General features: G+C 41.9%; 1 protein-coding gene across 11 annotated transcripts in view; it reads right to left on the minus strand.

The window, feature by feature from the left end:
• Positions 1-17,046, minus strand: part of FRAS1 (Fraser extracellular matrix complex subunit 1) — a 552,940-nt gene that overhangs the window by 197,672 nt on the left and 338,222 nt on the right. For all 11 annotated transcript variants that reach the window (XR_007477155.1, XM_049709348.1, XM_033406458.2 and 8 more), the window contains 3 exons: positions 16,731-16,871; positions 15,044-15,184; positions 13,567-13,743 (listed from right to left, as the gene is read on the minus strand). Coding sequence is in view for 10 of the 11 variants with exons in the window: in XM_049709348.1 (XP_049565305.1) it covers positions 13,567-13,743; positions 15,044-15,184; positions 16,731-16,871 (459 nt within the window). In the remaining variant the exon portion in view is untranslated. The remainder of the gene's footprint in view (positions 1-13,566; positions 13,744-15,043; positions 15,185-16,730; positions 16,872-17,046) is intronic.

Raw genomic sequence — 17,046 nt, forward strand, 5'->3', positions numbered from 1 at the left:
AGGAGACAATCAGGAAAGCCACCATTCGACAAGGACAGTAGCTCTGTCCCTCCTGTTAACATTCCTGCATCAATATAGGTTCTGCACATTCACTGAGTTTTTTTTCCAAGGACAGGGCACACATCTCACATACTTCTTTCTCAAGGATGTATCCTACAAAGCAAGCATCTGCGGAACCCAGATTAAGAAAGGCATAAATGCCACAAAACGGAAATCACCACTTGCAGAGTCATCCATTTCTTTCTTCCCATGTTCCCATTCTCAGAGAATGTCTGATAAAGAACAGCAAGCCACAACGGGTCTCCTTGTCTCAAGATAGTGCCTCTACCATCACACATCAATGGGCCGCTGACCAGGCTGCGCAAATTAAAGAGAAAGGTGATGGGAGCCTTACTTACTGATTCCACAAAGGTTTAATATGATGTCTACTCTCTGATGGCGACTGAACATACACAGGTGAGAAGAACTGTCCAACATTTCGAGCGGCCCAAACTAGCTGCATCAACAGACACACAAGCATGTAACTGCAATATGATAAATGGAGGATGGAGTATAACAGAGAATAAGAGCATCACATCACAACTCTCTGTGACCTCGACTAAGGTATATAATTTCTCAAGGCTCCCTCTCATGTATAAAATGAGGGATAAACTATACGTACTGTTGTGGACACTCCATGGGTTGTTTACCCTGCCTCACTCGTTTCTTCCCATGGAAACCACGATAAAGCCTCTTGCCCACGTCTTCCCCTCGCTCCTTCTGCCTCCTGACCAACTCTAGTGCTTCCCTGTGTGGCCCCTGCATGATGTGACATGTCCTTCCTCTTGGGAACTGTGAGTAACAAACTCTCTCTCCTATAGCAATCGTCTCTTGATCTTTTGGCCTCACTGTATCTGAATAATAACAAAATCTACAATTTGAAACAGCCGGTCATTCACCTCCAATCATTCATTCATTCATTTGTTACTAAGCCTCAGGTAGGTCTAGGTGCTGGGGAAACAACTGTAAGACAATGCATGGGATGACCCCATGCATTTCAGGCCACCTTCTCTCCAGTGGACAAGATTCACAGCCTGCAGGGTCACTACCTTCAGTCTCCTCTTTGCCTCCTCTGCCCCCTCTATCAAACACCTGGAAGATTTATTTAGAGACCAGCAGCTTGGAAGAACCAGATGGGATTTGACCCCACTGAGGTCTCCATTTCCACCAACCCCCAATAAAAATGCAAATTTCAATCTTTGATTTATGTGGGGCTGTTACGAGCTAGGATGTCCTGGTCCAGTAATTTAACTGGCTGTTAAAGTACAAAACTCCCGGTATATGGCTGGTGTACGATGCTGTCCTAAGCCGTCTCGTGCTCCACCCTGGCACCCTGCTTCATCCATAACCCAGAACCTAAAGGTTTAATACCTGTACCAGGAGGCCTCCAGGACCCTGCTCCTGAGTTAAGGCCAGGACCCATTTGGATTGGGCAGTACACCCCACCTTACTGGTTGATAAAACTCTGATTATCCTCCCTGGATACACTGCAGAACTTTCTATCTGTTCAACAGTGTTTATTACTCTATGAAAAACAGAGCCAGAGTTCCATGTTTTAAAATAATTTCCTTTTTTTTTTTACATTGCCTCGTTAACAACTCTAATAGCACAAGTCACAGTAATTTTTTTCCAGGTATTTTCAGAATCACTGGGAAAATATTTCCTCTTTAAAAAAAAAATAGAATAGCTAAGCAAATATTAGAAAGGAGGGGTACACATTAGCTCATTATTTAAGACGTTTAACGCAAAGTGAAACAGCATGTAATAGAAAGTCAGGTGGCAATATTTCAAAAACCAGCTAAATTTATATTGTCAACACAAAGCCTTCCACGATGATGTGGGGAAGCAACATACTTCTACATACTTAAATATATTTGTGATAATACTAATATGTTCATATTAGACTTTACAAGATTGCTAAAATCTCTAGCTCTTCCTGTTATACCTCCTTAATAAATAGGAAATCAAAGCGTATCATCGTGGAATTGAAAACTGGGAGAAGGTGAATTAACGCATTACGAGCACACAACTTATTTCATCTCATTCCATTCGGTCACAAAATCAATGTGATAACCTGGTTCAATGTGAATAAAGATTGTTATTGAATTATATAAAACAAGAATGCAATGAGGACAAATGAGTTGAAAGGTTGATGGGCCAAGAATTCCAGGAGAAAGGCCCTTTGCCTCCCAGTAGATGTTAGAAATAAGCCTCACTGGACATCCCCACGGCAGACTTCAGAATTGCCTTCGTTAGAAATGTTTAAGAACCAAATAGATAATGAGCTAGTTAGTTGCTGTGTGGCACAGAGGGAAAAAGATATGCTGGGTGACCTTCCTCTCAATGTATTTTTTTCTTTATGATACTCTCTTTCTGTAACTACAGGCATTTGCATCTTTAAAAAAAGCTCATGAAACTTCAATTCTGTGCTGGTTTTGGAAATGTCTACACTCATTTCAGTGACTTTTATGAGGGTCTATCATGCTATGGAATGATTTCATAGCAGCAGTTCTGGTTTGAAGTCTAAGATCCTTCAAGGAAGACTAACTCCATTACAGGGCATATATGTTAGAGATCTGAAAAAAGTTCTATGAATAATTTCTCCACGTAACACTACATTTTTAGAGAGTGGCTTTCCGGTTGATGGCTGAGTATATTTCTGAAAAAGCATATCTGAGCTGCTTAAGCACTAATAGTGTCAGTACTAAAAGTGTCCCCAGATGGTTGTAAATTCCAGTCAAGCTGACTCCGGTAAAAATTTTACCCCAAACAATTAAAACATATCAATTTTTTGTTCATTCTATTTTCTGTTTAAATTTCAGACAATGAACACTACTACTTTTTTTTTCTTTTTAATAACACAAAAAGTGGGCCAGCATCCCAATTTTCATATATAAAATTTCCTGGCTTTTCAAGTCAAAACAATTTTTGGAGGTAGATGTCTTTCAAATTATGATGTAAATATCAAAATCCTCTAGGATATGCAGTAGGAATACTGTGATGAGGGATGAACGTTAAAAGGAGTGAAGTCAAATAAAATCGCTCTCCCTCTTTCCCTCACCCTTCTTTTCCTTCTTTCTTTTTTTAATGAACATGATCTAACCTACCTCCCCAACACCGCACTAGATTGGGAACCCTTAAAGAGTAAAAATCACATCTCCATCTCTGTGACTCCCGCAATACCTGTCCCAGGCATGTCACAAGTTCTCAGTAAATGGGTTTCTGCTGACTGAAAGGGTGGGCAAGTAGGAAGGTGCGGAGGGGGTTGGGGGGGGAAGGGTAGGTGGATGGAAACACTGGCAGACACTTCTAGGTCTCCTTTCTCTTTGATCTTTTCTTTTCAGCCCTTCTCTGTTTACGTCATGAATACTGGAGCTTCCCAAAATTGTACCCTCTGCCCTTTTCTTCTCACTCTTGGGCAAACATCCATAGCTTTAATGATGACCTCCATGCTGGTGAGTCCCAGATTTATGCGTACAGCTCTGACTTTTACCCTCAACTCTAATCACATAAATCTAACTGCCTAAGGGATATCTCTGCTTGGTGTTTCACCGGTATCTCATATTCCTCATTCCCCCAATACTACCAGTATCCATTTCCAAGCTCAGTCGCTATCTACTTGTTATAAATTATGGCATCACGTTCCCTCTGTCCAAACTGTACTCACTATCCACCTCCAGCCCAACATCCTACCCCCTACCTGGTCTTCCCTTTGTCTTCCCTGGCTCACCTTTACCCCACCATTCACCAAGACACTCATGCTGAGATACTTAAGACTTCTACTTTTCCATCACCACAACACAGCCAAGGTAGGTTGACTTCCACTTCATAAATCTCTGTCTAATATCCCAATTTAACCACCCCCATGGCCCCTCAGTGTAGACCTTCAACGTCACTCCTGATGTGGATTAGTGCAGCAGCTTTCTAACCAGCCCCTCTGTTTCTCCCAACCTACCTGCCACACCACGGCCAGAGAGATCACTATAAAATGCAAACTGACCAAATTATTCCCCTACTTAAAATCTTTTACTGGTTCTCTAAAAGCTGTAGCATCTAAACTCCTGAGCACAGCACATACAGCCCTTCATGACAGGACTCACCCTCGTGTCTCCAGTATCACTCCCTACAACTCACCCCTTTGGACTTTATACTGCAGGAGTACCAAATGCATGATATGCTTCTCCAGATATGCCATGCCTTTGCGCTTGCTGTGTCCCTGGCCTAGAATGCCCTTTCCCACCTTCTTCCCTGGTGAATTCCCATTAATCCTCCACAGCCGGATGATGTGGTTTTCCTTTGCAAATCTTTCCTCATACCCTCTCCCCGCGACAGTCAGTCTCCTTGTTTGTGTTCTTCCTGTATTTTGTGCCTACAGCCATTACAACCTGTATCATGTTCTTTTAATTACTTGTTCAGTGTCACTCTTCTCAACTTGATCACGCTTTCCTTAAGGTGTGGTCTGTATCTTTTTCGTCTTTCTATCCCCAAAGCCTAGCACACCCATGCTATAAAAGCAAGAAGGGGAAAGTGAAGCAGATGGAACATTTCTAGAAGGCATGCATTTGTACAGCTATGTCAGCACTCCAGGGAGTACATTAAAGACCGTTGCTTAATACAGATGCTACGTATCTTATTCAATTAACGCGAGGGAATCCCAACTTCATAAATAGTAACATACTCTTAAACAGAGCACGGCGACCCCTCCCCATTTATTTCTTTAATTAAAGGTCTGTTTCTTAAGGCCTTTGGTGAATCTTAAGAACTAAATAGATCAAAATACCACAGTGTACTTTATTTCTTCCCATTCACCCAAAGCAAGTTAATTAATTAATCAAAGTAATCAATGAATTTTCTTATTTAAAAAAAAAAGAAATGGGCATTCTGGTCCAAGATGGCAACATAGGGGGCTCCTGAATTCACTTCCTCCCATGGTCATACCAAATCTACAGCTACACACAGAACAAGTCCCTCTAAAACAAATCCAGAAACTAGCTGAGCAACTCCTACACGTTAGATGAATGAGGGGAAAGAAAAAGACAAAAACCCACATCAAAACGGGTAGGAAGGCAGAGACATACAATCAGGAGGGAACTCACAACGCCCAGCTTCTCCCTGAGGAGTTAAGGGTTTACAACTAACATCTAGCACCCCAACTTTAAGACTTCCACCTGAGAAATGGGACCCCAAAACTCTAACTCTGAAAGCCAAAAGGGCTTGAATCCAGAAAACCTCAAGGACTAGAGCATACAAAGAAACAGTTCTTCACAAGCTGCCTAGGATTTGCGGGGGTTGTGTCCCCCCAGGGCTCAGGGCAGAGGCATTAGTCAGAAATGCCCATCTCCCAGTCTTTTCCTGAAAGAGACGTATTTGCATACATTAAAAGCTGCAGCCTGAGGGTCAGGCTTCTACTTTAACACACACGTAGAGGCTGAGTGCCTGCAATCCTCTTCTGAGACCTGGGCGTGAGGTCAAGCCCTCCCTCTGCCCGGCTCCAGGTCACTCTTTCTTCCTGGAAAGAGCCTGTGTGCACTTCCAGGGCCCTGGCTTTTGTGGCTGCTGCCCAGAGGACACACCCCTTGACGGCCAGACTCTGGTGATCAGCAGGGCTTGAGTACGTGGATTTAGTTAGGACTGTAGCAAACAGAGGAACAGTTCTTAACTGGCTACCCATGTCCTCGGGGCTCAGTGCAGAGGGAGTGGACAGAAAACCCACCTCCCAGACTTTCTCTGAAAGAGGTTCATTGGCACAATTTAGAAACCGTCGCAGAAGGGTCCAGATCCAATCAGACAGCAACTAGATGCTGACTGAGATCCTCCCTTTTGAGACAGGGACAGGGCTTTGCACACCCTCACCTACTGGGTGCCACTGAGAACAAAGAAAGTGATTTGGACAATCACAAAAGTTTAAGAAACAGCCAAGAGCTAGAGCTAGGCTGAATGATAAGGTTCAGAGAACAGACTGGTGATTGTTGGGGGGGTAGGGAAGGCTGAGGGGAGGGGAAATGAGTGAAGGTGGTCAAAAGGTACAAACTTCCAGTTATAAGATAAATAAGTCCTGGGGAATCTAATGTACAGCATGGTAACTATAGTTAACAATACTGTGTTGTGTTTTTGAAAGTTGCTGAGAGTAAATCTTAAAAGTTCTCATCACAAGAAAAAAAATTGCAACTATGTGAGGTGATGGATGTCAACTAAACCTACTGTGGTGATCATTTTGCAACCTAAACATACATCAAATCATTATGTTGTACAGCTTAAACTAATACAATCTTATATGTCAATTATATCTCAATAAAACTAGAAAAAAATGCATACCAAACCTGTATTGATTTTGTGCAATTTTGCCCCATGCCATAAGATCCGTCTAAGGAGGCAATACTGTCTTCAAGATGGAAAAAGAAGGCTTGGAAAAATTTAGTTGCTAAAATCTCCCTGATGTTTCCCTGACCAAAGCTCTGTGATCATTCTAAATTTAATGAAAAGCCAGCAATGCAGGAATGGGGGCCACTGGGATGTTTATTATCTCTGCATTCTTTTTTGAAGCCCAATGTTTCTACTGACATAATACATTAGAAAATATGTAGGTAAAATTCATTATTGTACTACAGAGTTCATTTTAATTTTTTTATTAAATACTTATTTATTTGGCTGTGCCGGGTCTTAGTAGTGGCATGCGGGATCTTTCTTTTTAGTTGCGGCATGCGGGATCTCGGTTCCTGACCAGGGATCAAACCCGGGCCCCCTGTATTGGGAGTTGGGAGACTTAACCACTGGACCACCAGGGAAGTCCCCAGAGTTCATTTTTAAAATAAAACTTGTAATTTCCTCAAAATTATATTATCTTGAACCCTCTTGCTGAACTGTATGGGAACTGAAAAAATCCATCATTAATTTGCCACAGAATCGGGGCAATTTATGTGGGTAGTCCAATCATCCCAGCTATGTTCATATCCCATGCTGCTCCACCACTGCCCAGTTGTTGACATGGTGGTTGAGCTGGACCATTAATTGAGATGGCCTGGCCTGAAACTAAATTGTAAAGTTCTAGGGCAAAATGAAGAACAAAGGATCTAGGCTTGGAAAGAAGGAAGTATTTCCTAAGCAACCATGTCCTCTATGAGAGCCCAGGATCCCCCACTGCTAAACTATTCTTTAGTCGGTTCATTCTAAGCCTCACTTTCTTCATCTATAAAATGGAAGTAAATATAAACACACATGATTTCCAATCAAATTCTTGGTTGTATGGAATTTTATAAACAATAAAGTGATATATATATGTGTGTGTGTGTAAATAACTGTAAGAATCTATATCAAAAGTTTAAAAGAGATAGAAGATAGAAGGGTTATAGGTAGGATTTACAGATAAAATAAAGGACACCTAGTTAAATTTGAATTTCAGATAAAGAGTGCAAAATATTTTAGAATATCTCAGGTAATACTTGGGCATACTAAACATTTCATTTTTTATAAATATTTTTATTTCCTAATCCTATATTTTTTATATAATCATCTTCCTGATTTACTAAGAGGCTTTTCCTTATATGAAGAATAGATCATGATTTAAATAAAAGAATCAAATGTGGATCTAGTTAGACAGATTTTCAGCAAATAACCGTGATCATATTTTTTTCACCTTTGACATTTTGACATGATAAATTATATAATATCTCAATATGAGGTGATTTATACAGTATTAAAATAACCTTATATAAACATTAAAACTTTTAACATAGTTCTGAATTCAGTTTGATCTTTTTAAAGGAATTTTATCTACAATCTATAGTTTTTTCTTTCTAATGCTCTAATTTTGGCATTAGTGTTATGCTGGACCAAAAAGCAAGTGTATTCTAAAATATACTATCTTTTTCTATGCTCTGGGATTTTATAATCTCATAAGATTTATTTATTTGGGTTTTAGATGGTTTTAATAACTCACACATTAAACTGTCTAAGCTTAGTCCTCTTTCTGAGGAAGTTCTTTGTTAACCTTTTCCATTTTATGTATGACTTTTGATTTACTCAGGCTTTCTATGTCTTCTTGGGCTGATTTTGGCAATCAATCTTTTCCTTTAAAGTAATTTGATGGAGGCTTTCAAAATTTTTAGCATTGAATTTTACATCAGATTTTTAAAAAATCCTGTATTTGTATTTGCTAAATCTGGGAAACCTAGTAATAGATGTTTTTGATTTTTTTGTCTATATTTTTTAAGTTTCTGTAATATGTAAAATGTATGCAATGAGAAGAAGTAAAAATTAGGATTTTTTAAAAACTGCTATCGTTAGAAAGAAGTTACACCAGTGATATGATAAAGTGGTGTAGTTATCCTTCTTTTTTTTTTGCGGTACGCGGGCCTCTCACTGTCGTGGCCTCATACTCATTGCGGAGCACAGGCTCCGGACGCGCAGGCTCAGCGGTCATAGCTCACGCGCCCAGCCGCTCCGCGGCATGTGGGATCTTCCCAGACCGGGGCACGAACCCGTGTCCCCGGCATCGGCAGGCGGACTCTCAACCACTGTGCCACCAGGGAAACCCTCCTTCTTTAGTTAGAGACTTTGCTTACTCAAACTATGGTCTGTGGACCAGGAGTATCAGCCTCACCTGGAACATGTTATAAACGCGGAAGCTCAGAACCCACCCCAGACCCACGAAATCTGAATCCACGTCTTAACAAGATTCTCAGGAGTTTCCTTTGAGAAGTTCTGCTCTACAGAGAGACCTCAGCCAAAAACTGGGTCTTCAAAATAGTTGAATCCCTTAAATGAAAAAAAAAAAAAAATCCTCAGCAAGAGTGGAAGGAGAACTTCTGCCCTTTTATATAATCTCGATTATATAAACTTCTAAAAAATCCTAATTTTTATTTCTTCTCATTGCATGCATTTTACATATACAGAAACTTAAAAAATATAGACAAAAAAACAAAAACATCTATTACTAGGTTACCCAGATTTAGCAAATAAAAATACAGGATTTTTTAAAAGGAGAACCTGAGACTGAGTTGAGCAATCTGACCTGATCTTAAGAATACCCGTAGGAGAAAGAAGAGGCCTCCCAGTGACAGGAGTCCCAGGTCCTTCCTCCTGTCCATCCACCCTGGGCTGCCCAGTCACTAAATGACTCCAGAAGTCACCAGTCACATAAATTACCATGAGAATAGTGCCCCTGAGTTGGGCAACGTAGGGGTCCCTACCCAGCTCTGCCCTTGAGACCTCATTTAGACTCACACCAGCTCCCAGAGGCATGGAAACTTAGTGGGGAAGATGAATGAAAAAGTAAGGGATGGTCCTTGATCTTGTTTGGAAGGCCTGGTTTTTATTAATTTGTTTTGTTTTATTTGTGCAAGGGTACTGACAGCTGTTTCTTGGGGTTTTTGTTTGTTTTAGAAACTAGAATCTGTCAATCCTAGTGAGTAATCAGTTAAACAGGTGAGATGAACTCTGGATAAAATTACTGAAGTCCGGGGCTTCCCTGGTGGCTCAGTGGTTGAGAGTCCGCCTGCCGATGTAGGGGACACGGGTTCGTGCCCCAGTCCGGGAGGATCCCACATGCCGCAGAGCGGCTGGGCCCGTGAGCCGTGGCCACTGAATCTGTGCGTCCAGAGCCTGTGCTCTACAACGTGAGAGGCCACAACAGTGGGAGGCCCGCGAACCACAAAAAAAAAAAAAAAAAATTACTGAAGTCCTTCTTTCAGCTAATACTCAAGATTAATATTTAAACAGGTACAATTTTGGCGGACTACTGAAAGCACCTCCAAATTATCTTCTACAATTAGTGACAGATTTTATTTCGTACCAGCAATTCTAGCTACACTTTGAAAACACAGAGGCTGTGTATAAAAGAAGCATAAAGTCAAAGCTCCATCTTCTGAAGTACCCAAGTTCATTTCTGAGAGTGAACCAAAAACGCAGGAAAAACACATGCAGGTTTCTGTCCCCATCTCACCAAAGTGCTTCTGCTTGGGAGCCTACCTCAGCCCACCCCTCTGTCTTCCCCACCTCCCTCATGTGGATTTCATAGTACAGACCACTAGCCAAGTGTATGTCGTGGGTTTCGTTGCTGCTGTTGTTATTCATTTATTATTTTCCGTTTCTCTCACTAGAATATAAATTCCATGAGAGCAGGGATTTCATCTGACTCATTCACGAGGGCACCCCAAGTCCCTAGAAAATGCCTGGCACCCAGGGGATACTCAGGAAACATTTGTAGGAGGAATGAATAAAGACAGACTGTTCTCCAGCTGATAATAAACAATATTCTCTTTGGTCACTGTTTGTTAATTTTATATTTTTTCATCCTTCAATCCCAGACTTGGATCTTCGTCAAATATCTTGAGTAAATTTGCTTCATCTTCCACTAGATAATTCCTGGGTTTGTCATGTAGCTCAGAGTAGAAACTTTTATAATAACTTCTGACAATTTTCAGATTCTAAAGTAAATTGCTTCTTCCTGTAATGCATCTGCCTCTCACTTTCATTAGCTGTGGTAATATGCTAATCCCTCTGTGCTGCAGTCTCAGAGAAAGGAAGAGGGAGAGTTCCAGAAAACAGTTGGGTTTTTTTCTTCTTTATAGAAAAGCACTTGAGATGAAAAGGTCTGTAAAAATCAACTCTCAGTGGCACACACAAAAACTCCAACCTTTTAAAACGTTCCTTAAAGAGGAGAGGGTATTTCTCGTGTGTGTGAGAAGGCGTGCCCAATGCATTCTCACAGGGCTCCCAGGCCTGAGTTCTGAGACGAGGCTTCGGCAGAATTGAAAATGGAACAGATTGTGGGAAGGCAGAAAGGTTGCCAGAGATACGGGACGAGTGACAGGAAATACATCAATTAACACACTTAATACTCAGGTAAGGTTGGTAACAACTGGTGGTTGCACTCAGTTTCCCAGTGGAATCTTGGGCAACTCAATTAACCTCTTTCTACCACATTCTCATCACTAATAAATTGAGTACAACAATCTCCCTAGCAGAGATTGCATGGGATTTGGTAGTAAATGTGAGTAGAGAGCTATATGTGTGATACCTAACAATATTGTGTGAATAAGCATAAAATCTCGGGGCTACAAGGTCCTCAAGAGGTCAATCTAGCCCTTTCACAGGGGACCATAATTAAATCATTCCAGAGGGATTAGATTCTAAACTCTTTTAAAAGGTGTCTGTAAAAGGGATTCCCAGAACATTCCCCTTGGTGAAGGATGCTTTCGGAAATTTAAGACGTCTCAACCCTACAGCATTGTAATGCTGTGCTTTTGCCCCTTCGGCGACCATATTATAGTAGCACGCTGGTGTAGTGCATGGCTACTGGAGCCTGGCTGACTCAGGTCCCCACTGGACTCTACTCTGTACTGGCTACATGACACTGAGCAAGTTACAGCCTTAACTTCTTCTAACCTAAGTTCCTTCACTGACCCCATAAGGCTGGTATCAGGACCTAGTGGAAAAAAAAAACAAATAAGGCACTTCTCACAGTGTCTGCATCATGGTGTGCACCAAATCAACAGGAATACTATTTTCTGGCTCAATAACCCTGGTTACTCTAATTTCTATTAACAACTTTTTTTTTTTTTTGGCGGTACGCGGGCCTGTCACTGTTGTGGCCTCTCCCGTTGTGGAGCACAGGCTCCGGACGCGCAGGCTCAGCAGCCATGGCTCACGGGCCCAGCCGCTCCACGGCATGTGGGATCCTCCCAGACCGCGGCACGAACCCGCGTACCCTGCATCGGCAGGCGGACTCTCAACCACTGCGCCACCAGGGAAGCCCAACAATTTAACTTTTAAATTGTTCATTATTTTTGTTTCTCTTTTCTGATCCCTCACTAAATTCCCTATTTTTCATTTTTAAGAAAGCGATCAAAATCATAGGAGGACATTAACCACTCTGAGTAACCTGGGAAGATTTCTTCTTTATTTGTCCTAGGATCAGAAGGGAAGTGTGCGCTTTGGGAAGGCATTGGGACTCTTAGTGACAAAGATTCCCATATTTTGTAAATGGCTGTGGAAACAGAGCCACGAGAGTTTAAGGGACCATGGAAATTTTGGGCAGTGCATATATGGGTGGAAACCAGCATGTCTGGGGACTAGAGACCCTCCCCGAATTTTAGACACCATGTAAAACCCCTGGAGCCTGGTGCATCCCAGGGAGCAGTGGGTTACCCTTATAATGTTCGTGAATACCTGAGTATATGGACCGAAATTTATACCAAGTGATCATGGGGGCTTTACAATTTACCAAGCACTTTCACACACTGCACCTCCTTTGATCCTGGCGAAAAGCTTGTGTGAGGGCTTCCCTGATGGCGCAGTGGTTGAGAGTCCGCCTGCCGATGCAGGGGACAAGGGTTCGTGCCCCGGTCCGGGAGGATCCCACATGCCACGGAGCGGCTGGGCCCGTGAGCCATGGCCACTGGGCCTGCGCATCCGGAGCCTGTGCTCCGCAACAGGAGAGGCCACAGCAGTGAGAGGCCCGCGTACCGCAAAAAAAAAAAAAAAAAGCTTGTGTGAAACACAATTATCCCTATTCTAATGCTGTGGATGCAAAGGCTTAGACAGCTGAAGTGTCGGCCTGGGGTCTCTGTATTCCAATTCTGCATATTTCTACTATGCAGTATAACTCACCGTGTCCAAAATCTTTTAACCTAACCTTGAAATCCAGCATTTCCATGTGGGAGTACATTCCAATGTAAATTTGAAGCCACTTTAAATTTTAAGCTTGTAATACAAAATTGAGTCTGCAGTATGCTTACAGTTATGTTGCAAAAATAAAAACTCAAAGTATACAGGAAAAAAGACTCAGATATATTATAGCAAAATGGTAAAGGCAACTGGGTTTAGCTGGTAGATGGTGGGCAGACTACTTTTTTACTTTTTTCTACATTCAAAATTTTCCTTAATGAACATATGTTTACAATGAAAAATATAAGTAGAATTGTTTTCCAAGTAGCTTGAGAGTTAAAAATTTCATCCAACAGCAAGGAACGTTCTTGTAGGAGCAGAGCGGGGCCTCCCCTACCTCCCAAGAAATTATATGTATCTCCCCTTCATCTCATCTTCAACCACTTATAGATGACCCAGCTCTGAGTCAAATTATTCAGGATGGCATCAATTCTCTGTAGACGATATGCCAAAACGATGGCAGGAATCACTTCTAAATTTTGACAGAAGTCCAGATTTTGCCCTGAAGAGACCAATTCATATTAAGAGTAGCAAATTGTACAAATAATAAACGGAATTCTACAATGAGTTCTGGGTCTGTCTCGGTTACTCATACTGTCTCTGAAAGAACTCTCACCAGGAATTCCTGAGAGTGTAACTCTGAGGGCAGCGGGGTAAAAGCAACTAGCTCTTTAAGATCACCTATTATGCACAAAGGGAAGGAGGACATCAGTGGGGGCCAGTCTTCTGCATGTCGGTCTTCTGGTCTAGCCACAAGCATCCAGGAGCCACTGATCTTCTGGCTTTGGTCCCACCTCACAGGATCCCTCAAGAGGTAAGCCCAGAAGCTACCTAACATTTCCTCAAATCAGGCTTACTTACCTTCACACAGCCCAGTGTTCTCCAAGTAAAACTGGGCTCTGCACTGGGACAGACACTCGCCAGAGGTGATGTTTGCCCCAGAGAGCTGCTCAATGTGCAGTCCTTCCTCTGGCTTCTTACACTGGGTGCACTGAGAGCTCTCTGGACCCACACAAGTCAGGCAAGAGGAATGACAGCCTGCCAAGAGGAATAAAATGCAGGAAAAATCCAAGGATCAGATAGATGTTGCAACCAAGGGGAGTCCCTAATTAAGTCAAAATCACTCAGAAAAGTGCACCAGATACATCTTTTCAGGAAACTGTTTTTCTAATGTTCTATACAAAGCCCAAGGTGATAATAACAATATCTGTGAGAGGCCAAATGAGGGTGATGTTAGCTAGTCACATCTCTCAGGTCCTGGAAGGGCTGCCAGGCTATATCATGGGGGGTGGGGGAAAGAAAAAGCAAACTGGACAATATTGGCTTGGTTCTCCAGAGATTCACATACAGTGGATGACGATTTAACATTACAGCCTCAGTTTTCATGGGAGATTTTAAGAAGCATTCCTATAAGGTCCGTTACTGTATTTTGTGCAAAAATGGTACTTGTGTTACTGTCCATTACGGCATCCATCACTCACTATAGAGGGGTCCAGGCAACAAATTGATCTTAGAATTTATGTGAGGAAAGGCTGCTTTTCTAGACAAGGAAGAGGCCCCTTTAGAGCAGCAGCAAGCATTTGACAATCCATCCCAGGTTCTGGTTTTCCTTGGCTACTGGTGAAGATCAGAGCCAAAGAGAGTACTCGAAATCTCTCCTGCCCACATTCTGATATGACCTCTACTGTCCTTTAAAAGATTCTCTAAATTTTCTTTTTCAGAATATCTATTGCAGCATCCCTGTTTTAAATATATTTTTCTTGTAACTATTCTCACATTCTTTTCCAAGGTGCCCTACGTATAAGTAAACATAAATTAACCTTTTACTTAATTCAAGTGTTTGCTCCCAATGTTCTAGTTTCAAAAGGCTCAAATGAGACTGTCCTCCCAATGAGCCCAAAGCCTTTTTGGCAAACAGCTATTGAAGAGTTTCCACTTTACTTAACCCAGAGGCATTGCTAGTAAGTCTCAGTTTGCTCAACAGTGTCATTAACAAAAAGAAGCTCTTCAGGGAAAAACAAAATGAAGACTAAGAAAAACATTAGCAATGGTCAGAGAACAGAAAAAGAAGGAAATAAGAGTTGGGTTGTTTTAATGTACCACGGTAAAGGGAATGACATTCCTCTCAAGAATGGCCAGAAAAATCATACCCTTTTGAGTGTCTTCACAAATATTCAAATGTGATTTTTCAGATTATCCCTTGGTAATGAAAAAAAGCATATAATGCATACATAACCATATAGGATACACTAGAGGAAAAGTTGCCCCAAAAAGTAACTTATATCTATGTCCTTGTGATGGGAAAGTCTCTCAAGAATGATGGTGACACCAGTGATACCTTTGCAGATCCCGTGGTCAGGGTAGAAGCCCTCTCCACAGCTGGGCAGACAGTGACCTTGGCGCAGGGCCTGGGGGTAGAGGCAGGCTGTACAGTGAGAGGCCGAGGGTCCTGAGCAGCTGGCACACGAGTTGTGACAAACTGAGGAAGAGAGGAAGAGGGGAACACAATGGGACCGAGGCGACTAGGGTGCCTACTTCTTGGCCAGGCTCCTTATGTGCTAGGAAGCCCTCTTATCTATCACTCAATCCCCCTTCAGCTGTTGCACAAAATCAAGAGATATATGTGTTCGAAGGTGGTTATAGCACCAGAACTGCCCACATCGCCCCTTTATCCATCTTTCACCATGTTCTATCAATTATTTATTAGCTACCCTTTATGTATGTTTGTATTAAGTGTTTTATACATATTGCCACTTTTAACCTTCATAGCAACATTATGAGGTAGGTATTATTAACCCCATTTTAAAGATGAGAAAACCGAGGTCTTGGGGGGTTAAAAAATTTACTCAAGATCACAGAGTTAATTAGCAGCAGAGCTGGGATTTAGCCCTAGGTCTGTCTGAACCTAAAACTCCCATGTGAATAGGGAAGAGGGGAAAGTTCATGGGTCTGGATGTTGGGAGCACTGGGATTTTGACTGGCCTATCCCCTAACTTATGCCCTTAGCCAAGTCTGGGTCTCCCCAGGCCTAGTTTCCTTGGCATATGTATGGCAAGAGGTTGGACTAAATGGTCATTTAAGACACTTACAACTGGACATTTTAGGATTCTAAGTAAGAATTATATTAAAGAATCTGACCACTATGTATGGCAATGTCAGGCATGCGTCTCTGCTGCTTTTGTCCTGGTTGGTAACAGTGGGACATCTCTGGCTCCAAGAGGCAGATGGTACCATGCTGTCCTAAGGGACAGGAGTGAGATACTGCAAGAAGGCTCTGAAGGACCATGGTCAGGAGCTGGGAGAGGGGAGTGTGGGGACAGGATCAGACCGTTGAGGGCAGGATATTGAGGAAAAGGGATGAACACTGTATAAGTAAAGAGGTTGGCAAACAAACAGGAGGTTAATAAGACAAGGTGTGGGACAGGTGTAAGTATCCTGCCAACAGGTGGAAGTAAGAATACGTGTGTTTGTTTTGGAGAAGAAGGACCATCAAGGTGTCCTAGGCAGCAATAAGTTCCCACCTCAAATGGGAATGTTTTGTAGTTTAAGTTGTATAAATCTGAAAGAAACCCTATATAAATAGCACATAAAACCAAATTTTTAATAGGTACACACTTTAGCTTTATAATCTACCAAACTTGATTTACTCTTTAATTTTATTTTTGTGGTGTGCTGTAGTTGCCAATATATGTGCTTACAAATGCCATCTATGGAATGATTCTGTCACACCTACAACCTGAGTTAGTGATGGTTTACAAGTACACAAGGATTGTGTAAAGATCTTAAAGATGTTCTTGGCATTTCAAAAAGATCCAGTGATGAGATCACTGGAGATCTAATGTGTACCAGATACACATAGGTTCTATAAGGAAAAGATATTCCTTTTAACTTGCCATTTTTCCACCATGCACAGAAACTTCCAAATGAGCAGCACATAGCACCAGCTATAATCAAACATGTATTAAATACTTTTTTGATGATGATTATGATGATGGTGACGATGATAACAATTACCCATGTCTTACCTTTGCATTTGCCAGTGGCATCAGCATAGTACCCACCAGGACATTCAGAAATGCATTTCCCATCATGCAACACGGTCTTCTCAGCACAGGTAAGACATCTGGGACTATTGGGGCCACAACTCTTACAGGACTGATCACAAGCTAAGGGGGAGGAAAACCCATCAAAGAAAATCAATAGTGAGCAAAGGGAGAAGTGAAAGTCTATTCTTCACAACGTCCATAGTTGGTATCAACATAGTAATCACATTCTTTGGCTGCTCAGCTAAGTTCTATTTCCTTGATTCCAACATTTCTGTTTTCGCAGTTGAAGGAGAAA

Source organism: Orcinus orca, chromosome 4 (assembly GCF_937001465.1).
Source record: "Orcinus orca chromosome 4, mOrcOrc1.1, whole genome shotgun sequence".
In the NCBI taxonomy this organism is placed as follows: Eukaryota; Metazoa; Chordata; class Mammalia; order Artiodactyla; family Delphinidae; genus Orcinus; species Orcinus orca.